This window comes from Notamacropus eugenii, chromosome 1 (genome assembly GCF_028372415.1).
Source record: "Notamacropus eugenii isolate mMacEug1 chromosome 1, mMacEug1.pri_v2, whole genome shotgun sequence".
NCBI lineage: Eukaryota > Metazoa > Chordata > Mammalia > Diprotodontia > Macropodidae > Notamacropus > Notamacropus eugenii.
In genome coordinates, this window is record NC_092872.1 from 717831703 (window position 1) to 717858479 (window position 26777).

At 41.3% G+C, this 26777-nt stretch overlaps 2 protein-coding genes and 1 pseudogene across 6 annotated transcripts in view; all 3 read left to right on the top strand.

Annotated features, from left to right (window-relative positions):
• Positions 1–1232: 1232 nt before the first annotated feature.
• On the top strand, positions 1233–19156 carry IL1RN (interleukin 1 receptor antagonist). 3 transcript variants are annotated; one of them, XM_072636787.1, is made up of 5 exons: positions 1233–1363; positions 11468–11519; positions 14386–14474; positions 16071–16183; positions 18407–19156. In XM_072636787.1, exons 2-5 carry the CDS (start codon positions 11494–11496, stop codon positions 18614–18616), a joined length of 438 nt encoding a protein of 145 aa, XP_072492888.1. In that variant the 5' UTR covers positions 1233–1363; positions 11468–11493; the 3' UTR covers positions 18617–19156. The 3 variants fall into 3 exon arrangements, with proteins under 3 accessions (XP_072492888.1, XP_072492886.1, XP_072492887.1); XM_072636785.1 differs by lacking the exon at positions 1233–1363 and adding an exon at positions 11253–11316; XM_072636786.1 differs by lacking the exon at positions 1233–1363 and having other exon boundaries at positions 11359–11519.
• Positions 11526–14474, top strand: LOC140521582 (ADP/ATP translocase 3-like; annotated as a pseudogene).
• Positions 19157–25547: 6391 nt separating the features above from the next.
• Positions 25548–26777, top strand: part of PSD4 (pleckstrin and Sec7 domain containing 4) — a 65070-nt gene continuing 63840 nt past the window's right edge. For 2 of the 3 annotated variants that reach the window (XM_072636789.1, XM_072636796.1), the window contains exon 1: positions 25548–25794. The gene's annotated coding sequence lies outside the window, so the exon portion shown is untranslated. Of the gene's footprint in view, positions 25795–26096; positions 26462–26777 lie in introns of those variants that run through there. The other variant, XM_072636794.1, reaches the window with a different exon arrangement.

The following is a 26777-nucleotide window of genomic DNA, read 5'->3' on the forward strand; positions in this document are numbered from 1 at the left end:
CACTCTACCCTGCACATAGCTGTATTCATTATTCAGAATGTATTCATTCAGGTCACATCATTCCACCATAAAGTATTCATTACTGGCAGGGGTCAGAACCTTGCTCTAAGTCTCAGCTGCTCCAAATGCCTGAAACATGTTATCAGAATCATTCTGTTGTCTCTAGAATATCTCTGGGTAAAGATTAACCTAAGAATCAGGCTGCTAGGTGACATAGTGGATAAAGCAGCAGGCTTGGAGTCAGAAAGACTCATCTTCCTGGGTTCAAATCTGGCTTCAAACATTGCCCAGCTGGGTAAGTCACTTAACCTTGTTTGTCTCAGTTTCTCCATCTGTAAAATGAGTTGGAGAAGAAAATGGCAAACCACTTCAGTATCTCTGCCGAAAAAATCCCAAAATGGGGTCATGAAGAGTCGAACATGACTCAGTCACAGTAAGAACTTAAGTTGCATACCATCTGCAGTAGGAAGATCTCTTGTTTTAGAGTCCAAGGAGATGGATTCAGATCCCACTTCTGGTATTCACAATTTGTATGACCTTTGGTAAGGCACTTAATGTTCTTAGCCTTCAAAACAAGAGTATTGGACTAGATGAAGTTCCTTTCAGCACTAGATCTAGGGTCTCGAGTTCCTTTCCTTCTCCAGGCTTGTTTCCTCATCCATAATAATGGCTGGTATTTATACAGAATCTTATATGCTTTAAAAATATTAACTCTGTAGATCCTCTCAAGAACCCTTGGAAGCCAGTATCATTATCATCCCAATTTTAGGGATGACGAAATGGAGGCACACAGAGCAGTGACTTGCTCTGGGTCATACAGCTATTGAATATCTGAGGCTGGATGTGAACTCAAGCTTTTCTGACTCCAGATCCATATCCTGAAGCTGCCATAAAATAAGGGGATTGGACTGGACTTGAGGGTTCTTAACCTAGGTTCCCTGAGTTGATTCTTTTCTTTTACTAAGAACCAAAATGATTTTTATTTGTTGAGCCTTAGGATTCCTGGACTGATTTCCTCATCAGAGGATGCCTGCTTTTTTCAGATAAGAACCAGTCAGGTTTCTGTTTGGTCTGAATCACCCAGCAAAGCCTGTCTTCTGAAAGATGGGTGGAGTTCGGCGCAGTGCCCACAAGGCAGCCAGGGTGTTCTCCTGGGAGGATGAAAAATGATAGGCTGTTGCTCCTCCTCTTGTCCCCAGGTAAAAAACAGTCCAGGTTAGTGAAGGAAAGCCCAGTTGCTGTCATTGGGAGTGACATGCATTCTCCTCTTCACCAGGTTTGACCTCTCCTCTGACGGGTAATCACAGCGACTTATTAAAGAAAGAACTAGCACCTTGCCCTTGCAGACAGAAAGCAATCTTAGGTAAGTTCCATCCCCTCCTAGTCCCTGGGTTTGGTTTTTATTTTTTCCAATCTGGAGAATGGGAAGGAAATTTCTTGCCACTGGGTGTTTGGAGGTTCTTAAGATGGAGGTTGTAGAAAACGATCAAATGATGGGAATTTCAGGATCAAGGAAGGCTGATGCACTCTTCCTCACTGGAGATCTTCAGGCAGAAACTAACTGGCCATTGAGGTCCCTTCTAATCATGAGTTCCTGTGAATCACAAATGTTAGGGCCAGAAGGGATCCTAAAGCTCTCCTCATCTAACACCTTCGTCTTCCTAAGAATCTGAGACCCAGAGAAGTATGGATGTAAATGAAAGACCTGTCCATGGTCCCAATGATTGAAAGGAGAAGGTAAAGAATTCAACCCTAGGTCCCCTGGCTCCAAGTTAACATTCTCTGCCTTTCTCTGTAGTCACATCTCTCCCCTCCAATGGGCTCAGAAGCCAGAACCATGCTGTTTAATCAGAAGGAGTCATGAAGAATACGGCGATTCATTGTATGATACTTATCTCTGTCTACAGCAGTTTAAAAAAATATATTATATAAATATACATATATATACATATATGTATATTATATAAATATACATATATATACATATATATGTATACATACATACATACATATATATATATATATATATATATACATATAAAACTCAGACTCTAGGTTAAAATTACAAATAGGGGATCTTAAGTCTTTCAAAACATGTAAGAAAAGAGAACAAGGGGTTTCCTTCAGAGTCCAAACAGTGTTTGCCTTTAGAAATGCCCAAAGAAAACAACTATGTGATTGTGCCATAAAACTATGTACCATTTTTGTTGACAATTATTTCAAAGGTTCAACAGAGAAAGGGAGAAAGTTCTTCAAAGTTAGTTTTGAAAATCAAAAGGGGAAAACCCCATTAAGGATTCAGATTTAGAAAAGAAAAAAACAAACAATTCTTACTTGAGAGGTTAAAATGTATTCCACGTTTATAAAAATAAAGAGCAGTTCATGATTTAAATACCAAATTTAGAAAGAGAAAGTTACTGAAATTGTGACTTCCAGGGTATCCTTTTCCTGATTGGGAAAAATTCTTGTAGTGTTGGTGGGTGAGGTGGTGACAGGATGTCATTTGGAGCATGTTCCTAAAATTCTAACCATTATGCTACTGTGTTTGTAGCCAAAGCTCTGCCACTGGACCTGGAACAACTTTGGGGGCAGCTTTCCCCATCACTGGACCTCATTTCTCTCATCAAGAAAATGAGAGCATTGGAGTATATTATAAGATCATAACTATAAAGCCTTGAAAACTTTATTTTATAGCTCTTAGCACAGTTCCTGGCACATAGTAGATGCTTAACAAATGTTTTTCAATTGATTAGCTAATGAATTACAGACAAGGAATCTGAGAATAAAGAAAGTAGATGACTTGGCTAAGATCAAACAGGAATCAAAATGACTGCATTGGATTGGAACCCAAGTCCTCTGACTCCAAATCCAGTCCTTTTTCCATCCCGTTATGCTGCCTCCCATCATTGCTGTGGATCCTTCCAACCTTAAATTAATGTTGCTATAAAGTCCAAAGAACTTGTGCCTACAATTTGGGAAGGTGAGACTACTAATAACAACTCCCATTTATATGCTGCATTACCATTGACAAAGCATGTTCCTTATAAGCCCATGAGAAAGGCAGTGTCAGTATGATTGTCCCTATTGTGCCCATGAGGAACTGAGACTTTAAAGAGATTAAGTGATTTCCCTGGGGTCACATGGCTAGCAACAGCAGAGCCAATAGTCAAACTCAGATCTTGTCATCCCACTTTTAGGACTTAGCCATGCTACTGCATGACTCAGTCATACAGACAGCATGCTGCTCTTTTAAGGCATCCCTAGCCAAGCAGTAACTTGAATAACTAAAATGAATGATAAACTCATAACCAAGGTTCCATGCTGTAATAATAAACCTTTCACATTAAAAACAAATCAAATGCACTATGAATAGAATTCTTGATTATATTATTATTAAATGATCTATTATAAAGATTATTAAACAATAAAGCTTTCCTCAAAGAACCAAAATGGCAGACAAAGCATGATGTAGAAGGCAACGGCTTGGGGACTGGCAGCTAGAACTTCATTGTTACCTCAGTGAAGTAAAACAGAGAGCTGTTGGAAGAGATTATAAGTGAGGAGTAATTCTTAAAAATATGGGTGGCACAAGAGATAGCTAATTCTCATAAGGCAAATAGCCAGATGACAAGATAAGTGTGGTTGGAGCATCCTTGAAGGAAAAGGCTTCTACTACCACTAGAGCAAACCTGCAGTCCTATGACTCTATTTAATTCTGGGAGAATATTCAAAGCTAAGTTAAAGATAGATTGACAACAGTTAACTAAGTAAGAGAAGGTAGAATATTTCATTTAGGTGTTTATTACTTTTTCATGTTGTCCCTCATTGCCTTACTAGTTTATTTATCTTATCAAAAAGTAGAGAACTGTTCCACTGTCATTTTAGTTAAGAGTTATATCTTTGGGGAAAAAGCAGCATTGAATGGATTATGCGCAAAATGTTTTTAAAATCCTCCATTAACTATACCGGAAAGAGAAGCCCTAGCTACTGTGAACTAATGCACTGTTCTCTATACTACTATATACAGTAGCTATCCCTAAACTAGATGAGGTGCTACAGGAAGGAAGGAAGGATGGGAGGAAGGAAGGAAGGAAGGAAGGAAGGAAGGAAGGAAGGAAGGAAGGAAGGAAGGAAGGAAGGAAGGAAGGAAGGAGGGAAGGAAGGAGGGAAGGGAGAAGAGGAGAGGAAAGATAAAGAGAGGAAAGATAAGGAAAGGAAAGGAAAGGAAAGGAGAAGAAAGGAAAGGAAAGGAAAGGAAGGGGGAGGGGGGAGAGGGAGGAGAGGGGAGAAGAAGGGAAGGAAAGGGGAGGGAAGAGGTGGGAAGGGGAGGGAAAGACGAATGAAAAGAGGGAGGGAAGGAGGTAAGAAGAAAAAGAAGGTGAGAAGGAGAAAGGATATGAGTACTTATTAAGTACATGCTATGTTCCAGGCACTGCTCTAAGCACTTTACAAATAATATCTTATTTGATCCTCATAACAAGCCTGGGAAGCAGATTCTATTGTCATCCCCATTTTACAGTTGAGAAAATTAAGGCAGAGAGAGGTTAAGCGACATGTTCAGGTGCATACTAAGTAGCTGAGGTCAGATTTGAATTCAAGTCTTCCTGACTCCAGGCCTAATGCTCTATCCACTGTGCCACCAATCACAGGAACCATGCTTTTTATAAATCTTTGTATTTCTTCCAATTCTTCGCTCTGGGCTTTCCATAACATCTATATTGATCCTGTGATTTTATTAGCATAGGGAATTCCCAATGAGGAAGCTCCTTATATCAATGCAAATCAATCCACATTCTATACCTCAATCTAGTGAGCTAGGCAGTTACTCAATTCTATTGTATGTTTAATATAATCTTGTTGAAATCAAAATTGAAGTGAAACTATGCAAATTGCTTAAGAACTAGGAGAAGCTAAACAGCTTCCAGCTGGCAGCCCATGCCATGTTGACCCTATTCAGTGAATCATAGATTTAGAAATGGAAGGGAGCTTGTGTTTAGTTGTTTTCAGTCGTGTATGACTCTTCACAATTGCATCTGCAGTTTTCTTGGCAAAGATACTGGAGTGGTTGGTCAGTTCCTTCTCCAACTCATTTTACATGTGAGGAAACTGAAGCAAACAGGGTTAAGTGACTTGCCCAGGGTCACACAGCTAGTAAGTGTCTGAGGCCAGATTAGAACTCGTAAAGACAAGTCTTCCTGACTCCAAACATGACACTATCTGCTGAGTCATCTAGCTGCCCTTTACATGGTTTATATGTGCTTTAATTCAATTCCATCTTGAATAATTTGAGAACATAGTTGACTTACCTCAGTGGTATCTAGCTTGTATTTGCAGATACTCCAGAAAAGACTAGTTGTATCCTTACAATGACTTCAAGCACTGGACTTGGGAGGGACCAAGATCCAAGAAGTAGACTCTTTGGAATTTGCAGTCCTCCCTAAGCAGCTTTTGTCCTATCTTTCCTGTCTTCTTCTACTTGCTTCCACACATCTGTGCTTCAGCTACACTGTCTTCTCTATTTCTCACACACAAAAGACCATCTCCTGATTCCTCACTTTTGCACTGACCATCTCTCATACCTGGAATGCTCTCCCTCCCCATCTCTACCTCTAAATTTCTTTGGCTTTCTTCAAATCTCTGCTGTCTGAAGAAGTCTCCCAATTGCTAGTGCCTTCTTCTTTGAGATTACCTTCCATCTACTCTGACTATATCATATAAGTACCTAGGTACATACCTGCTATCTCCCCCATTACATGGTGAACTCCCTGAGGACATGTGATGTTTTTGCTTCTCTCTGCATCCCCAGCATTTAGTACCATGCCTGGTATATAATAAGTGTTCCACAAATACTTGTTTTCTGACTGGGGAGAATGCAGGGGAAGAAGATAAATCAGTGAATAACAGCTGACAGCTACATAGGCCTTGACTTTGCAAAGTGTTTTTCATACATTCTTCTCTCATTTGATCCTCATAATAAACCTGTGTGTTCCAAGTGTTAGAGGCATAATTATCCTCATAGTCTCCATCTACTGATCAGGAAACAAGCTTGAAGAGGTTAGTGATTTTGCCTGAGCTAAATAATGGATATAAAAGATAGAATTTGAATCTGTATCTCTCTCCTGGTTCCACTTCTTTCTTTCCACTAAGCCTTCTTGCCTGAAAGAATATCTGTGAGTCCAAGGTCTTAAGAGGAGAAATTGCCTCCATTTTTGTCATTGGATGGTGGCAACCAAAAGTTATCCAATAAGTAGAAAAAGAATCAGGTATACTGGGGGAGAGCAGACAAAACTGTTAATATAATGGTTAACATAATGATAGAAAATTCTTAATTATGACTGTAATATAGACTGCTAAACCTCTTAGTCACCACGACAATGTCAAAATTCCAATGAGATTAGCTTGAGCTGAGATGCACCTTAAGCCTCCATCCTGGAATCTTAAACCCTCACCTCAGAATCTTTCCTAGTAAACAGAGCCAGCCAGATTGCCCCCTTGTCATTGCCATCCCCTCTGTTAAGCTTCATGGCATGAAGGAAGCCAGAATCAAGTGGTTCTCCTTAGCACAGATTGCCCAGGGCAGCTAGTATCTCATGACCCAGTCTTGCTATTCCTTCCCCCTGCCTTTGTGAGGTATAAAAAACTTCTTATAGGTCTCCATTTTGGGGACTCCCTGCTGCTTTTTTTAAAAATTTCAAATAAAGATGAATTTCCTTTCTCTTTCACTTAAGCATTTGGTTTATTTCAGGACCTGACAGTACCCTTTCATCTTTCATGTAAATGTATTTTATGGTGACTTTGGAGGCCACAAAACCCAAGGAGGACTTGAGAAGAAGGTATTGGTTTGTAAGAAACTTGAAAGAAGTGCCAGTGTTCATCTGGAGACCTGAGAGTCTGAATCTGCAAGTCTGTGAACACAGGAATCTTAATATCCTTACGATGGAGAATTATCATAGGGTCATAAGGTCACAGGGGATATAGCTGGGAGGGACTTCAATCTCCTATTCAGATGGTTTCATTTTACATATGAGGAAATGGCAGCCACAAAGTCAATAATCAGAATGTCTAGAATGACGATGGGGAGAGAGGTGGGTTAAGATCCTGAAGGCATCTTGCTTTTCCTGTGAACATGACCATGGAGTAATGAGACCTATTGTTTAATTTATACATCCCAAAGAGTGATATACTTCAAGGCCATGGATGCAATGAAAATACCATTGGATGTGATTTCAAAAAAACTTGGGTTTCCTAAAAAATAAAGACTCTGACTGGGACAACTAGGTGGCATAGTGGATAGAGTACTGGTCCTAGAGTCAGGACGACCTGAGTTCAAATCTGGCCTCAGACACTTGTTTGATATATGACCCTGGGCAAGTTACTTAAGTCTAATTGCCTAAATTTAAAAAAAAGACTCTGTCCAGAAAACTTGGATTCCAATCAGTCTCTGTTACCTACCATCTGTGTGATTTTGGGCAAGCTGGTCCCTTTCTCTGGACTGCAGTCTCCTCATCTGTCAAATAAGGGAGTTGGATTCAAGGATTTCCAAATTTCTTTCCAACTCCAGGTCAATGATCTGTTGATCCTAAAGGCAATCCTCTTGAGAGGATATACTCTGGCAACAAATATTTTTAATTCTTCTTTGGAACTGGTAGAGCATGTAAGAAAACCATCCCCTTTATTCAAGTCACACCTGATATTAGGTCCAGTACAGTGGCTTCCAGATTTCTCAGCCATTTAATTCACTATGTTTACACATGGCCATCTGTGAGCTCTAAAAACCCAACCCAACTTTTGAAGATAAAGATTCCCCACCACCAAGCACGTGACAAATGACTGTATCACAGGGTATCACTCAGGAAGAACAATGGTGGCAACCTGGGAATAAGGGAGAGGGCATCCCCTTTACTGTCACTCCTTAGAAAGGAACAACACTCATGTAGATGGATCCATTCTGGTATGTTCATTGAAAACTACCAGTTAACATGCTATAGTGGATAGAATGACTAGCCTAGAGACAGAAAGACCTGGACTTCTGACTCTTGTCCTACTGAGCAAATCATTGAACTCCTTTGAGTTTCAGTTTCCCTGTCTTAAGCCTTATTATATGGATCCATTGAGTTGCAATATGTAGAAGTGCTTGGCAGACCTTAAAACGACGTCTCAACCAACCCTTGTTGTAGTGGATAGAGCACTGTGCTGGGAGTCAGAAAGATCTAGATTCAAATCCCACTTCAGACATTTACAAGCTATGTAACCCTAGTCAGATCACTTCACCTCTTTCTACCTCAGTTTCCTCATTTGTAGAATGAATGACTTCAATTTGATATCAGTCTCTTCCAACTCTAAATCTATGACCTTACATGTCAAGCTATAGTAGGGCTATAAAGACAAAAACAAAATAACCCTTTTCCTTAAGGAGTTTAATGGGGGATATAATATGCATATATAATATACATACACTTGTGCATATATTATATGTATATTTAATATGTATGTATGTATATATATTATATATATATATATATAGAGAGAGAGAGACAGGGATGGATGGATGGGTGGATGGATGGATGGATGGATGGATGGATGGATGGATGGATGGATAGACAGATATAACATATACAAGGCAGCTGAGGGGACCAGGAAAAGTCTCCTATAGGTTACACAAGCTGAAGCTTGAAGGATTGGAGGGATTCCAAGAGAAGGAAAGGAGGAGGGTGTGCATTCCAGGCATGGGAGACAATCAATGTAGCAGTATGAAGATAGGAAATAGAGGGTCTTGAGAAAGAACTATTTGAAGTTCCCTTTGACTGGACCACAGAGTACATGCTAGAGTAGAGTGGATATATGAGGCAAGAAAGGTAAGATGGGACCAGATCATGAAACGCTTTAAATGCCAAATTGGGATGGGGGAAAGAGCTTTGTATTTGATCCTGGAGTCAATATCCTGGAGCCTGTGAATTTTTTTTGAGTGAGGGGGTGTCATGGTCATGTCTAAGCTTTAGGAAAATCACTTTGGCAGCTGTGTGGAAGATGGGATGAAATTAGGTATAGACTTGAGGCAAGGAGATTGATTAGGAGGACACTGCAGTGATCCAGGTGACAGGTGAAGTGACAGTAAGCTAGAGTGAGAAAGGTGAGCTATTGGGACAGTGAATCTCACTGAGACAGCATGGGAGAGTGGAGGACATTGGGTTGTGAACCTCAGAGACCTAGACTCCAGCCCTTTCTCAGGGGGACCTGTCTGTGTGTCCCTGTCCAATTCTCCCAGCTGTTCCAGACGTCAGTTATGATAATGATGGTACAAGAATGGGATCAATCACTTCAAGTCCCAAACCGCAGGCTTCTCTCTCCTCTCTTAAAGGTGGCTGTACGTGGTGACCCTGGCATATTATTTTTCCTCTTGGGGACTTGGTGTTCATATCTGTAAAACATCTCATCCTTGACGTCCTAGAACATTCAAATCAGAGAATTTTAGGGTTAAATGAGACCTCAGGAACCATCTAGCCCAAACTTCTACTTGACATCAGATCCATCTACAGTATCTTCATGTGGTCATTTATCCTCTGCTTGGAGATGTCCATTGAAGGGGAACCCATTACCACTTTGGGATTGTTCTTAGCAATAATTGACTTTCCTCACCTCAAGCCTAGATCTGCCTTTCTTAAGCTTGCCACCATGTTTCCTTCTAAGGCTTTTCTTCTCCAGGTTAAAGTGATGCAGTAACCTCAAAAGAAGCTGTGAAGTATAGTACGTAGAATTCGAGACTCAAGTCAGGAATGTCTGAACTTAGTTGGCTTTGTGTGTAACTGAGTGACTTGCTCAATCTGAAACTCAGTTTCTTTGTCTATAAAATGAGGATAATTAGACCTGTATTAATTATCTTATGGAATTGTGAGATTCAAATGAGATAAGATGATAAAATGCTTTTCAAAACCTAAAAATGCTTTCTAAATGTGTTTAGTTACTATTAACTACCACTATTTATATTGCAATTTTTACTATTTGTTTTACCATTTTGTTATTATTCTGCTGTCACTATTAATATTTACTGTTAGCACAGCAGACAACTCAGATCCTGCCTAGGCCACTTACCCTGTATCACCCTGTGGTATCACCTTTAGTATAATCCATTAATTTCTTTGGTATCATCCATTAGTATCATCTTGAAGAAATCATTTAACCTCTCAGCCCCAGTTTCCTCTTCTGTAAAATGGAAATAATAATTACACCTAGCTCCCAGGGTTGTGCCTGGAGTTAGGAACTAATGAAACAACATGTATAAAGTGCTTCCTAAACCTTAAAGCACTCTACAAATGCTACTTATTATTGCTGTTGCTAATATTATTATTTGTCATTATCCTGTTTTCTCTCCTTATCTAGAGAATTCAGATTTAAACCCTGACTCTGCTACTATGTACTCTTAGGCAAGTAAACTCATCTCTCTGGGCCCATTTCCTCCCCTATAAAATGAAAAGATTTGTGCAAGATGGTGTCTGAGATCCCTTCTAGCATTTAATTCTTTTCCAGAATCATTGAGATTTTAGAATTTTATAGTTCTATTACAAGTATTGTTCTATTTTTAGAGGTACTATTATCCTTATGTTACAGATGAGGCACAGAGAGGGTTAACAACTCACCCAAAGACACACAGATAGAAGAAGAGAAAGGAAGGTGCTATTTATAACTACAGGAGAAAGGAAACTCAGCAACTATCTTGTCCAACTCACAACCAAAAAGGAATTCCCACAGTACAACTCCGACAAGTGGTCATCCAGCCTGTGGTTGTTGATCGTTTTGGAGCATCAAACCAGGAAGGCTAAACTTTCCCCCCAGGACCAGTTCCTTACAAATCTGTCACTTGTTAAAAGGATGCAAATTACCATCAGGCAACCTCGTGAGTCAAGGGCTTCCCCAACTTCTGGTCTAGACCCAGAAGGAAAACTTCCATTTTCTCCCAGAAATTCGCCTTTTAAAATGTCCCAAGCTCAGTAGCAGGATATCCGTTAACCAGCTAGAAAGGGGATGATCTAGTTAGATTAGAGATGCTCTGGTCCCACCTCCTCATTTTACAAAGCAGGAAACTGAGGCTCAAGGAGTTTGAAAGATGCCCAGGAAGGTTTTCAATATGCTTGTCTAAGGGAATCCGTGAAGAGGAAACAGAAATCTTGTTTTGGGGAAATTGCACGGTAGGGTAGAGGGTTATTACGACAGACACCAATTGCGAAATCAGAGGCCAAAGAATGACAACAATAGTTTTTTTGGAAATTCTAATGCATTTCCGGTTTCCAGGCCCTGACAGTGACAGCCCTGCTGAATTTGGTGGGTGGCTTTTTTCTTTATAAGGAGCAGTACTTGGGTTGCAATGGCAGATAGACCAGTGGAGTGGACACTGGCCAAAGGAGCAAGATGGACCTCTGTGTGAGTTTCTGGGGCTTCCTGATAACTTTTCTCCTCTTTTTCTTTCATTCAGAAACAGCATCTTTTTCCTTTAAGAAAATGACCGCCAAGCAACAAACCTACAGGTAAGTTGGTCCCTTCAGAGTTATTGGTCACTCTGTGCAAGGGTGGGCTGGGGGAAATCCATCAGTGACAAATTTTTAGCTTTAAGAGTGGCTAGGGAACCTGGGCTGGCAAAGAACTAGGGGGCTAGCAAAGGAAAGAATGCTCCATCTGCTGTTCAGAAAAAGGGGAGACGGTTGAACCGGCTCTTGGGGAAGCAGCCTAGGAGAGAGGAAGCATGATGGATTTGGAGTCAGAAGAGAAGGTGTCTCATAGCCAGCCTTGGACACTCCTTAGCTGTTTGACCTGTAATCTGATACCTGAGATTTCTATAGTAGAGTAAAGGTTTGCAAAGTCCTTCGCCTATGTTATTTCACTTGACCCTCTCAACAATCAGGTATGATTAGAGCATATATTATCATCTCTATTTTATGGAAGAGGATTTTGCCATTTGGGGGATTAAGTAACAGTTAAGGAAGTAAGAAAGAGGGAGTTCCCCAGCTTTTGGCCCTCTCTCACTCAGCTTTTTTTCTCCAACTCCAACACCTTCCCCCTGGGTAACCATGATGGAACAGGCCATCTCCTTCACCAAGGCCTTCCTGGCCGATGGCATCACCACTGCTATCTCCAAGACAGCGGTGCCCCCATCGAGAGAGTTAAACTACTGGTGCAGGTGCAGCATGCAAGAAAACAAATTGCTGCAGATAATCCGTACAATGGCATAATGGATCGTATAGTCTGAATTCCAAAGAAACAAGGGGTGCTTTCTTCTGGCGGGGTAACTTAGCAAATGTCATCAGATATTTCCCCACCCCGACCCTTAACTTTATCTTTAAGGATAAATATAAGCAGCTGTTTTGGGGAGGAGTGGACAAGCACACATAGTTTTGGAGGTATTTGGCTGGCAATCTGGCCTCTGGTGGTGCAGCTGAAGCCACTTCTCTCTGCTTTGCCTACCCCTTGGATTTTGTGAGAACCCGCTTGGCAGCTGATGTTGGGAAATCTGGCACTGAGAGGGAATTCAAAGGTCTGGGAGGCTGCCTTGTGAAAATCACCAAGTCTGATGGAATCCATGCTTGTATCAAGGTTTCAATGTCTCAGTGCAGGGTATCATTATCTATAGAGCAGCTTACTTTGGCATCTATGATACAGCAAAAGGTATGCTCCCAGATCCGAAAAACGCTCATATTGTGATAAGATGGATGATTGCACAGTCAGTGACTGCTATAGCAGGTGTAGTCTCTTATCCTTTTGATACAGTAAGGCAGCGAATGTTGATGCAGTCTGGGTGCAAAGGAGTAGATATCATGGACACTGGGACAAATGACTGCTAGAAGAAGATTGCTAAAGATGAGGGGTGGCAAAGCTTTCTTCAAGGGTGCCTGGTCCAATGTTCTTAGAGGCATGGATGGAGGTTTCATGCTTGTCCTGCACGATGAATTGAAGAAAGTAATCTAAGTACATCCTAACTAAGGAACCAGTGAATATAGATCATGTAGAATACTTAACCATACTTAGCATTTTGGACCATTGACTTTCAAGAAATTCATGTTGTCTTTTTATTCAGTCCAGACCATGTTTGTAGGGGAACCAGAAAAAGCTCTTAGAAAAAGGGACTCGTATTGTGATTCATTATTCACACAGTAGAACTGATGATGATTCAGTAAATTGATAATTGGTTTTTGGGAAAATAACAGTTTCTATGGGTCCAAGGAGGCAGATGAACTCAGACCGTCTAGTTTAAACTTTCTTTTGTAGGACCATAAATTTGTGTTTAAGTATTTATTTTAGAAAATCATGTCTCCCATTTGTACTTAAGCACTATATACACTATTTGGGCAGTTATGATGATCTGTGTTGGGCATTCTGCTGCTAAACAATAAATACACAGAAGACTAAACAAAGGGGTGATTTGAGCCCATACATTTCCTGATACAAGGTCCAGCACCCTACAAACTATGCAAAGCTACTAATTCTTGGTCAATTTTCTTAACTGATCCAAGCCTCAGTTTCCTCACCTACAAAATGGGGATAATAACCCTTTTAATGACTATTTTCAAGGTTGCAAGAGCTATGGGAATGGGAGTTGATAGGGTTTTCAGAAAGACTCATCACTGAAGGATGAAAAGAAAAAGCCTGACTTGATATTATGATTTCCACAAAGCCTGTGTTTAAAAATTGTGCTGGACAGTTTCTTTCTCCCCAGGACAGTGCTGCCTGAGAGATCAAAATTCAGGAGAAGGGATCTCTGCTGAAGAGGGTTTGAATATCAGAAGTTCCCTGTAGACTTGTTAGTCTGGACCCAGAGGGCAGATTTATATCACCTGTGCCCTGCAGCTACAGAACAGCATATATACTTACCTAGCTGCTCTGATCCACATTTCTTTCCCCAGCCCATCTGATGGATTATGGTCATTCTCCTGAACTTTTTCAAAGTAATGGGGTTTTGTCATTGTTGTTCAGTTATGTCCAACTCTTTCATGATCCTATTTGGGGTTTTCCTGGCACAGGTACTGCAGTGGTTTGCCATCTCCTTCTCTAGTTCATTTTGCAGATAAGGAAATGGAAAGCAATCAAGGTGAAGTGACTTGTCCAGGGACACACAGCTAGGCAGTGTCTGAGGCTAGATTTGAACTTAAGATGAGTCTTCCTGACTCCAGGACGGGCACTCTACCCAATGCACCACCTAGCTGCCCTTTTAAAGTTGTAAGGTGCTTTAAATTGCTTATTGGAGGTATAATATGAGCATCACAATACCTACCCTGCCTATGTCCCGGGGCCAGGGTGGGGATTAAAATGAGCAAATGTAAGTAGTGTTTCTCATGGCTCCAAGTCTGTAGCTCACACTGGGAGAGCTGGCCCCCTAAACCATGTGCCCTGGCCTTTCAGAATCTGGGACATCTACCAGAAGACTTTCTACCTGAGGAACAACCAACTCGTGGCTGGCCACTTGCAAGGCTCAAACACTAATCTAGAAGGTCAGTTGCTGTGTGAGGAGAAGGATGTGTAGATGTGTGTTTTTGTATTCCCAGTATCTTGTCATATAGTAGGCACTTAATATATGCCTTTTGAGTGATTGACATTGTGTGTATGTGTGTGTGTTCATTTGCATGCATGTATATATTGAGCCTTGGGGTCTGGAACACTGAATTCAATCTCTTTAAGCTTTAAATTCAAAGGCCCATTTTTTTTTTCCAATTCCAAACCCTTGCTAGACAGTGTTCATTTGGTCTCTAAGTCTGAAGCTTGGCTTATGGTGTTATGAGAGAAGGGAATACCCAGAGCCACATGAGAATAGCATATTGTTATACCCTGAGCACCCTCATGTTAGGGAGCAAAATAGAGAAAAGGCCCCCAGATCTAAAGCTGAAAGATATCTTAGAGGCCATTTAGTTTAATCCCCCTCAACTTTACAAATGAAGAAACTGAAACCCCCATGGACTAGGTGAGTAGCAAAGGGCAGAGTCAAGGATTTGATCCCAGATCGTCCTATTCTAGATCCAGAGAACTCTGTTTCCACTGCACCAGCTCTGCCATGAACCATGAACTATCTGGGTGACTTTGGGCAAGTCTCTGCCTCCACAGGTCTATTCTTCCCTATCTGTACAAATGAGGAATTGGGCAAGTTCATCTCTAAGAGCCTTCTCTCTCTCTCTCTCTCTCTCTCTCTCTCTCTCTCTCTCTCTCTCTCTCTCTCTCTCTCTCTCTCTCTCTCTCTCTCTCCCCATCCTTACAACACAGAAAGTCTAGAACTCAGGGTTATCTTTTATTCTATCTATTTTTGTCTCAGTCTCTCTCTTCTTATAATATGCAACTCAGGCTTCTCCTTTTTTTCTCCATGAACATCAACTTTAAAATGAGGCTCACCTACTGAGGTTAAGGCAGGGAAGAGAAAGTGAAGAAGGCAGAATTTTCACTGGCACCAGAAGGCAGAACTGGGAGAAATGAATCATAGTTACAAAGAGTAGGACTGAGGCTTGATCTAAAAAAGAACTTGCTAACAATTGGACAGGGATGGGACCTGTGATTTCATTGGTAGAGATAACTTCCAGCTAGGGAAACTCCCTTTCCCAATGCAGGTTGACATCTTTTCTGCAATTTAGAGTGTGGTAGAGTTGCCTTTGAGGACAAGGGACTTCTCTATGGTCACACAGTCAGTATGTGGCAGAGAAAGGAACTCAGGTTGAGGCTGGTTCTCTGTCCATTCAGCTACACTGTCTCTCAACAGTTAGAGTGATCCCAAAATAGACAGTGTTATCTCAAAGGGTCTTAATGGTTCCCTCTCCCTGGAGGTCTTCAAGTCAAGGCCAGATGACCACTCATGTAGGATATTCAAGGATATTATAGAAGAAAACTTTAGGCATAGGTAAGAATAGATGGCCTCATAGGTACCCTAGCTCTGAGATTTTGTGAAATGGTGGCTTAGCAACAGGAAAGGACTCCCCCAAAGTTACTTAGAAATGCTGCTCAAGCCCAAGACCCACTCCTGGGTCATGGTTCTGTTTCTCTGCGCACCTCTCCCTCCCTGATACTCTAGGTCTCTCATAGGCCCCTCTGCTGTGTTCTTTTCCCAGAGAAAATCGACATGGTTTCCATTGAGCCTCATTCTGTACTCTTGGGGATCCATGACGGGAACCTGTGCCTGGCCTGTGTCAAATCTGGTGATACAGTCCGGCTTCAGTTGGAGGTAAGAATCTCTGCCCATGCTATCATTCCATTAAAGTCATCTCCATTCCTCCATTATGGTGCCCTCTCATAACCATGTCTGTTGAGGAAGTGTTGGCCTCCAACATTTCCCCATCTCTATTGGAACTTATTTACTGTGTCACATTCCCTCAATTCACTAATCTCAGCTAGGAAAGGGCTAAACTAATCCTTCAACATGTTCATAGGTATTAGTTGTATGACTGTGGCTAAGTCCTTTTCCTTAACATGGTCTCAGTTTTCTCATCTATAAAATGAAGGCTTTGGATTATTTGGTCTTGAGCTTCCCTTCAAGGTCTTAGAGTCTAACAACCTAATGACTAGTGAGCTAAAATATTGCCCTACCCAGGCCTTCTGTTCCCACTGTATTTTATCTTACATGTACAATTTTTATGTATAAATTCCTCTACTAGAATGTGAGCTCCTTTGAAGGCAGGGGCTTTTTGCCTTTCTTTTTATATTTCCATCCTGGAGTAGTAAGTACTTAACAAAGGCTTGTTGACTGACTAACAGCAGCTACCCTGCTTCCCCCATTCAGAATCATAAAACTACAAAATTTCAGAGCTGGAAAGAACTTCAGTGACCCATCTATCCAACCTATATGCCAAAGTAATCTTTACTATAAAATACTGACAAGTGATCATTCCATCTACCTTGAGTGGGTAAGAAGACAGTAGTAGATGTGTGTGTGTGTATGTGTGTGTGTGTGTGTGTGTGTGTGTGTGTGTGTGTGTGTGAGAGAGAGAGAGAGAGAGAGAGAGAGAGAGAGAGAGAGGGAAAGAAATGGATAGATGACAGATAAATGGAAATAAATGGATAGATGAGTGAAGAAATAGATTGTAGATGGATATGTGCTTAGACAGATATATAGATACATAGATGATAGAAAAAGAAATGGATAGAAAGATGATAGAAGAATAGAGATAGATAAATAGAAAGAAAGATGGATAGATGATAGATTAAGTAAATAGATGGATGAATGAATAGATAGATGATAGGTAGGTAGAATAGATAGATAATAGATGGAGATAAATAGATAGATGAGTGAATGGATAGGTAGATGATAGTTGGATACATTCTTAGATACATAGATGATGGATAGATAAGGAAATGGATAGATAGATGATAGATGGATAGAAATAGATAAATAGAAAGATAGATGATAGGTTGGTATATAGATGGATGAATAGATAGATAGATGATAAGTAGATAGATGGAATGGATTAGATGATCAATGGATAGAGATAGATAATGGATAGATATATGATAATAATAATAGAGAGATGATAGGTTGCTTTATAGATAAATGAATGACATAAAGATAGATGCTAGGTAGATAGAACTGATAAAAGATAGATGGATAGAGATCAATAGAAAGATAGATGATAGGTAGTTAGAATGGATAGATGATAGATGGAAATAAACGGACAGATGAGTGAATGGATAGGTACCAGATAGATAGATAGACAGATAGATAGAACATTTATTAAGCATTTGTACGTGCCAAGCACTGTACTGAATACGTTTGTACTCCTGGTTTGGTGAAACAGAGTAAGATCACAAATAAATCTTATTGAGTAAAATTCAAAACCGTGTCAAAGTCTTAACCATTTAATCTGAAGGCAAGTGTTTTTTTCATTGTTGTGTTGCCTTTACAACAAGCTTGATCACTGGAATGCATTATTTAAAAATACATAAATATTTAAAAACTTGAAATAAAAAAATCCGGCACTTCACCCTCCCTAAGTGGAACAGAATGTATGTGTGTGTGTGTGTGTGTGTGTGTGTGTGTGTGTACACGTGTACGTGTTTTAAATATCTAAGTCAAAGAATGGATCCAGCATGGCGAAGAGCATTTGCCATTTGCAGACTGTTCCTACAATCAGATAACTGTATACTTTCAGAGCTGAAAAGGACCTTAGACATGAATTAATCTAGCCCCATCACTTTTATAGAGGACAAAACAGACCCAGGGAAGGGAGGGTCTATCTCCAAGGACTCATAGCTCCCACAGATCTCTGTAGACTCAACCTCCTCCCTGAAATTCGTTTTTTCTTAACTTCCATGCCAGGCACTGCTTCCTCCTGGCTCTGCTCCTCTCTGATGGTGCTTTCTCTGTTTCTTTGACCATCCCTTTTCCTTCTCCCTTTTCTCCACTCATCCCTAATAAGTTCATTATTAAACCATCTTGCTTCTCTGTCTCTAGGCAGTGAACATCACAGACCTGAGCAAGGATAGAAATGAGTCCAAGCGTTTCACTTTTATCAAGTCTGAAAATGGCCCCACCTGCAGCTTTGAGTCCGTTGCCTGCCCTGGCTGGTTCCTCTGCACCCAGGCTGAGTCTGACAGGCCAGTCAGCCTCTCCAACATTCAAACAGAGTCAATCATCACCAAATTCTACTTCCATACGGAATAACTCCAAGAGGACCGCTTACTTCCACTCCTACCTCTGTACGGTCTCCATTCCTTCTGGCCTTCCCCAGCAAGACCTAGAAATCCCCATCTTTTTCCATTGTTGTTCCTTCCAAGGTAGCAGTGGGTACTGTCATTTCTGAGCCAGTACACTGAGGAATGAGGGTTGGAAATCAGGAGACTTGGGTTGCCACTTTTTAACTTATATGACCTTGGACAGCTAGCTTCCTTTTCCTAAATCTCAGTTTCACCATCTGTGAAATGACAAGGTTGGATGAAGTGACCTCTGAGGACTCTTGCCGCTCCAAAGTTAATCTGGTTCTAAGCTTGGCCAGCAAATGTTACCTGATTTTCTGTTCTCTTGGTCTCAGGGTCCCCATCGGTCCCTCAGGGAAAGCAAACCTGCCCCACCAAGAAATAGACCCAGGAGAACTATAGGAGATGCTAATGGTTCAGATTTGTGAACCAGGCATTTTGGTTTTGGGGTTTTTTTTGTATGTCTTGTGACCTACTGCATCAGTTCAATAAAACCTTGAAAAACTCATCACATTGGCTTCTCGTATATGAATCTTTTCCTAGTCCTAGGGCAGAGAGGGAGTGAGGAAGGCAACTGAGGTTGGCAGGATCTGATTTCCAACACCCTCTCCTTTCTGGCTCCAATCCTCAGTTTCTCTTACACAAAAAACAGGGTTAAAGCTCTCTAGAGAATTTGAGGCAACTAATGACTGCAGTGTCCTGGAGATAATGGAAAAAGCATAGCCAGTATTGGAGACCAATATGATACCAAATGACTTCCACACAATATATTCTACCTTGAGGGAAAAAGGCAGAAGAGAGAGGCTGTAAAGATCTGGGACCATTAATAATCAATGTCTGCCATTTCTTGGGGTTGGGGAGGTGTATTCAGACAGAAGCACTGCAGTTGCATTGGGGGGGCCTGACATAGGATGGTCCCCAAGTCACAAAGAAAGTACTTAATCAGCCCCATGACTCCCACCCCTATCCCTACCCCTAACAATTCTTTCCTTCTTATGGCTGAGGAGAAATCAAAATCTTTATTTCTCTATCAATACGGATGTTATATTTTTATTGTAATCCATTGTATTCATTTTCAGATTTGTTAGAGTATAATTGGGCAAAATAGTTTTCAGCAAATTACTTTATTCTTCTGCATCTGTTATGAATTCTTTTTCGATTTCTTAAGTATTCTAATTTTGTTTTCTCCTTTTATGTACCAAAGTAGCTACAACTTCAGTTATTTATTGGTTACTTTTGTTAATTTCACAGTTGTATTGATGGGGCGGCTTTTGTTTTCAATTTTGTTTAGATCTTCTTTAATTTTCAAATTTATACTTACGTGTTTATTGTTTTTGCAGTATATTTAGCAGCATTCTAATTTCTTGAGATGTCATTTTTCTCTTATATTGATAAAAGTGTGTGGAGATAAAACTCTTCCAATAAAAACTGCTGGGAAAACTGGAAAGCAATCTGGTAGACATTAGATATCCACAATATTTCTCACTGTATACCACGGCAAGCTGGATATTTGATTTAGACATGAAAGATGACATCATAAACAAATTGTAGAAACTAGGTGGCCTAGTGAATAGAGCCCTGGGTCTGGAGTTAGGAAGACCTGAGTTCAAATATGGCCTCAGACACTTCCTAGCTGTGTGACCTTGGAGTGTCACTTAACCTCTGTTCACCACGGTTTCCTCAGTTGTAAGATGTAAAAATGCTTATTACTTGTATGTACTGGGCACATAGTAGGTCCTTATCCTCATTTCCTCCCAATGGTGGTTACCATGGTGGGATGGGGGTGGGGTGAGGGGTGGGGGTAGTGGAGGGGGTGGTGGTGGTGGTGGAGAGCGGGATATTGGTGTAGGGCAAAGTCTTATTTGCCCTGTCCTAGTTACAGCCTAAGAGTCAGTTCGCATTCATAATAGGTGTCGTATGGTGCTGAATGCATTATAAAAACACTAAGTGTATCTTATCAAGAGACTGGTGAGAAAAGGAATTCCATGTTACCAAAAAGCTAATTTAGATATTTTTGGCATAAAATTCAGCTCTCACCAAAAAAGTGAAGTGACTCTCTTAGCTGGGTTAACTTTAGCAAATTTCAACTCAGGCTTTGAAGGGATTTCAGAGAAGCAATGAAATCAATTTCCACCAGGGGGCAGGCTTTCCTTGAAGAACAGTTTCACAAATCCTGGATTTATATTTACCACTCAGAAAGGATCCTACATCAAAGGTTTTTAATCTTACAGCTTCATGAGACTTTTGGAGTGTGACGAAGCCTCTGGACTCCTTCTCAAATGGAATAATAACATTAAAAACATAAAATAAAATGCAAACAATAACATAAGAATCCAATTACAGTGAATAGTCATCAATGTATATATTTTTAAAGACAAATTCATGGACCAATTCTATTTGGGGTTACCTATAAGTATACATATATACATATATATACACATACATATATATGTATATGCATACACATATGTATATATGTATATGTGTGTGCATGTATGTGTATAAGTATACACTCCTATATATTATGTGTATATTTATATATGGGTTTAGATATATGTATCTCTCTATATGCATATGTATGCACATGTGTGTGTACAAAAATGGGTTTACATGGGTATGGGAGTGTGTGTACATACATACACACAGCTGCCTTTGAGATGCTCACATGACATGACATGTACACAGACAGATATAATTCCAGATAGAATGGACAGGGACAAAGGAGAAATAGGGGCAAAGTGTTTTGAGAAAATTTGAGAAGATCACTTTCAGCTGTGGGGATCACTGCGTGGGAAGACCAGTAGAGAAGCTGGCTTAGCTGAGTGCAACCCCTCCCCTCAGGGAGTTCATAATTGAGGGAGAGGAGGGATAAGACTCAGGCATACGTAATTAGAACTCAGAGTGATCATGGAAAATAGAATACAATAAATAAGTGAATATAGAAGGTACGAATACAACCTGAGAAAGGAAAAGTTATTTCCAATCAGAAAAGATGAAATCAGGAAGACTCCATAAAGAAGGCAGCATTGGAACTGGGTCTTGAAGGACTTAGAGGATTTCAACAGGTAGAATTAATTTAGGGGAGGAGATAGGAAAGGGGAATTCTAGGTGCACTGAAGCATTAAAAGATGATTCAAAGTGCAAGGTAGTAGTGATAAGCTCCAAATCACTGATAAGCACAATAAATGCCTCAGGCCATGGGAACTGGGTCTTGCAGGATAATGTGATTAACTAATAACTCACTCAGTAGTGAGTATTTGCAATGTGGATTTAGCTTGAATAATAATCTTACTGTTGTATATTATTGTGTTACATATAATTACATCATATTAAATTATATTGAACTGAATTGTATTGCATTATATTATATTATGTTACATTGCTATGTTACATTGTTACATTGTTACATTATGTTACCTGATCTTACCTGATGTTATGTTATATTGTTATGTTATATTATATTATATCTCAGTATAGAAAAGATAATGTAGTTCACTGCGATGTTAGAAGTTATGGAGGAAAAGCAAAGAAAAGGAATCTGAAAGGATGTGGGTGAAATGTGAGTCAGGAAACCCAGCATATTTCCAGAAGAGAGTCTAAGGTCTGAAGTGTAATCAAGGTCTAAGAAGATACCTAGACAGGCCTGGAGGATCATAGAAGCACCAATGTAAGGCTAGAAGGTACCTCTGAATCTGTCTCATCCATCTCCTCATTTAACAGATATAGAAGGTGAGGTCCAAGGGTGTTACTTGACTTTTTCAAAGTCACATTGGCCATAAGTGACAGTAGATGGCTCCTCTGTATGTGTATGTGTGTATACATACATACATATGTGTATTTATATGTAAAATATGTATATATACATGCACACCCATATCCATATATGGCACAGCATTATTCTGTTTAAAGGAAAAGCTGACTGAATCACAGAGAGATCTAGATAGTAAAGCCATAATTATTGCAAAGCCCATTTCAAATCTAGACAAATCTAACAAAACAAAGAAATTAATATCCTAAACAGATTTCTAGAAAATTAGATAGATACTTTGGTGATTCCTGTATGGGAACCATATAGAGCCAATCTATTTTTCAACTTTCTATGGTACCTTTATTTAAAAAAAATTATATAAAGAAAGGAGAAAAGAACTCACAAATAAATACATAAAGATAGAAATTGTAAATATCTCTTTATAGACTATAGTGCAATAAAAATTTCAGTCAATAAGAGAAATTTGAAGAAAGAGTTCAGATTTAAGTGACTACTAAACTAACATTGTGGATTCAGATGGCTCTGGAGGAGAAGTGAGGCTGGTGACCTGCACAGCCCTCCCTCACTCAAAAAACAAAAAGTCAAGTGCGAGTCATGTCATTATTTCTCTGATGGCATAGTCTTCTTCAGCAATGAAGGACGAACGCATTATACGTGTTCTATCCTCTTGGGACAATGTAAGCCCCTGCTAGGCAGGGTTTGCTTCATTTATGTCTTTATATTACCAAGGACTAACACAGTGCCCTGCAGTCAGTTAGTAAACATTTATTAAGCCCCTAGGGGGAGCTGAGTGGTACAGCGGACAACCCTGGAGTCCGGAGGACCTAAATTCAAATCTGCCTTTAGACACATATCAGTTGTGTGACCCTGGACAAGTCACTCAAACCTGTTTGCCTCCATTTCCTCATCTGTAAAATGAGATGGAGAGGGAAATGATAAACCAGTCCAGTGTCTTTGTCAAGAAAACCCCAAAATAGGGTCATGGAGGGTCAGACGTAACTGAAATGACCCAACAACACGCACTTAATGCAACATTATGTATAAGGCACTGAGCTAAGGACTGAAGATACAAAGAAAGGCAAAAGGCAGTCCTTTGCACATAGTAGGTACTTAAGAAATGTTTGTTAAATTGTTACAGTAGAAAAATTATTCTGAAATGGAAAGAAAGGAAGATAATAAGAGCTAACACATCTATAGCACTTTAAGGGTTGGAAAGCACTTAATACATATCTCATTTGATCCTCACTACCACTCTGGCAGATCAGTACTATCATTATGCCCATTTCAGAGATGAGGACACCAAGGCAGACAGCACTTAAGTGACTTACCCAGGGCCATATTTCTGTGGTCTGAGGCAGGATTGGAACTCAGGTCTTCCTGGCTCCAAGTCACACATTTAATCCGCTGCACCACCTAGCTGCCCTCAACAAGAGAGTTTGTATCTGACTCAGTTTCCTCAGTATAAAAGTATAGAGTCAGAGTTTTATTGCTGGAAGGGATCTTAGAGATTGTCTAGTCATGGAGTTCTTAACTTGTACCATGGGCTGCTCTGGCAGTCTGGAGAAGTCAATGCCTTCTCAGCATAAATGACATTTCTTAGCTGCATAAAATAAAATACAGAGGATTATAAAGGAAATGAATTATGCTGAAACATAGTTATCAAAAGATTTTTTAAAAAATAAAACAAACCCACAGATCCTGGATTAAGACTCTTTGCTCTAGAGAGCTTCAGCTTAACACACAGCTTCGAAAAAACAGTTTAAATCGGAACAATGTTATATAATTCCCTGGGCCTAGCCCAGTCCCTCACTCTGCCCACCCAGCGGAGTCTCATCCCTGCCTACACATATATTCCTTTTCCAACTTCTTGTCGGTGATCCCCATCTGCATATCCCAGAGACATCTCAAACGCAGCATGTCCAAAACTCAATCTGCAATCTAGGAAAGGAACGTTTAAAGGAAGAGAGGAGTGAAGTTGTGTGCTTTCAGGCACAAAGCTAGTTAGAAGCAGAGGGTCAGAATTAAAAGCCAACTCTCCTGACTCCTATTCTGGGTCTCATTCCACTTTCACCAACTGCCTCCCTAAGTTATTTGCCAGAATCTGGACGTTCAGTAGGCCAGGGGATGAAAGACCTTGAAGAAGGTTGAAAATAACTGCTATATTAAATAACAATACTTACACTTATACAGCACCTACTATGTGCCAGGCATCTTCCTAATCGCTTTACAAATATTCTCTCATTTGATGCTCACAGCAACCTTGGTTTGCTATAACCTATAACCGTGTTGTTATAACTATCCCCATTTTACAGATTAGGAAACTGAGGCAGGCAATGGTTAAGGGACTTGCCCAGGGTCTCACAGCTAGAAACTCTAGAGCTGGAAGGGATTTCAGAGGCCATTCCCCTAGCCCAAACGCTTCATTTCACATATGAAGAAACAGGGCCCAGGGAGATTGCATGCATGGCCTGACCCATTACATGAATGACTTAGGTCACAGGTATCTGAGCAGGCTTTGAACTCAGTTCCTTAACCTGGAGAGAGTGATCTCTCTGCTGGGCTAGGCTGCCGTTCCATGCTAAGCAGCAGGGAGGTCATAGATTAGGAGTTGAGAATGAGATCAGAGGTCATCCTGTCCACTCCCTTCATTTTATAGACAAGGAAATTGGAAGCCCAGAACCTTTATGGAATCATAAGATCATAGAGCCAGAAGGGATTTTAGAGACAGTGTAGTCTAGTTCCGCATTTTACAAAAGAGGAAACTGAGGCAAGTAGCGATCTAAGTGACTTGCCCAAGGTCACACAGCTAGTAAGTGTCTGAAACCAGATGCAGTCATCTTTTTACTGTTCCAACAGAATATATGTATAGCGATCCAGGCCAGAGACTTTTAGGTCCCTTTTGGTCAGGTACTAAACGGAAGTGAGGGAGGTGGGGAAGGGGAAGGGGTCCACAGCCCCAGTCCTGAGCTCGACCTCCAGGAAGGCGTGCCTGGGGCTACGGGCACTGCCCTGGCTGGCCGTGACCCGAGCAGTCCTCTTTCGAGAGGAGCGGCTTGGCACGGCGCGAAGGGCACGCCCCAACCCCAGCCCCATGCCCCCGGGAGGATGACGGCAGCTGTCTAACCGGTCGGACGAGCTTCAGCTGTGCTCCCCTCTCCTGCGGCTCCTGCCGGTTCTGTCTTGCATTCGGTATGCTGGAAAGCAGTCTCCTGGGAGCCCTGGAGAGTTCTGTGGGCAGAGGCCTGGCTGAGACCCCTCCCTAAGCCCGAAGCTCTGCCCCCCTCCCTGGCCCAGAGCTGGGCGTGGAGCCATGGGGGAGCAGCTGGGCTGGTACCTGGAGAGAGTAGGAGCCTCCAGCAGAGGCCAGGAGGAAATGGGTAAGGGGACTGTAACCTGCCCCGCTGAGGTCCCTGGGAGGGCAGCGGAGGGGAGGAGAGGAAGAGAGGACTACCATGGAGGGAGACAGGAGAGGGCTGAGCCGAGAGAAGGGCCCCCTCTGCGCCCCGGTCTCCTCCCAGCCTCATGCCACGCTCAGGAAATGAATGGAAGAATCTGGCCCGGCTGTTTGCCGGGAGATGGGGGCGGGGTGGGGGAGTCACGCTGGAACGAGGTCAGCTTCAGGAACTCCAGAGGACTGGGGTGAGGACGCTGGAGTAGGGCTGGGAGAGAGGAGGGCGAGCGGGCAGCAGCGGGAGCTCTCCAGCAAGCACCCAGACGGGCAGTGGTAATGAGCTGTCACTCCGAGCAGGGGCTTCTGGCTCTGCCTGCTTTGGGAGATCTAGGTCCAACGCAACGAGGATTAACAAGGGGATCGGGTAACTCCTCAGCGTCACCTTGTTGGTGCTGAAGAGACTTGGCCTCAGGTCTCCTGCCCCTGCATATTGGGTTAAGTGACTTGTCCAAGGTGACATGTGTCGGAAGTCTGTGTGGTTTCCCTGTGCATTTTGTGGAGGATTCAAATCGAGAGGCGGAAGAAGGTGGGAAAGGGCAAGAGGAGAAATTTAGCTGAAGTTACTGAATATCAAAAGGAAGGACCACGTGCAGGTATCTTGAGCCTTAAAACTACTACTTAATGTCATTTCACTTTGTTTAGGGGAAAGGGAATAAGCATTTAAATAGCACCTACTGTGTGCGTACACTGTGCCAAGTGCTTTCCAATATTATCCCATTTGATCCTCACAGCAATCCTGGGAGATAGGTACTGTTATTATCCTTATTTTATAGTTTAGGAAACTAAGGTAGATGAGATTAAATGGCTTACCCAGTGTCACACAGCCCTTAAGTGTCTGAATACGGATTTGAACTCAGGTCTTCCCGACTCCAGCTCCAGCACTCTATGGATTGGTTCATACTTTCCTCT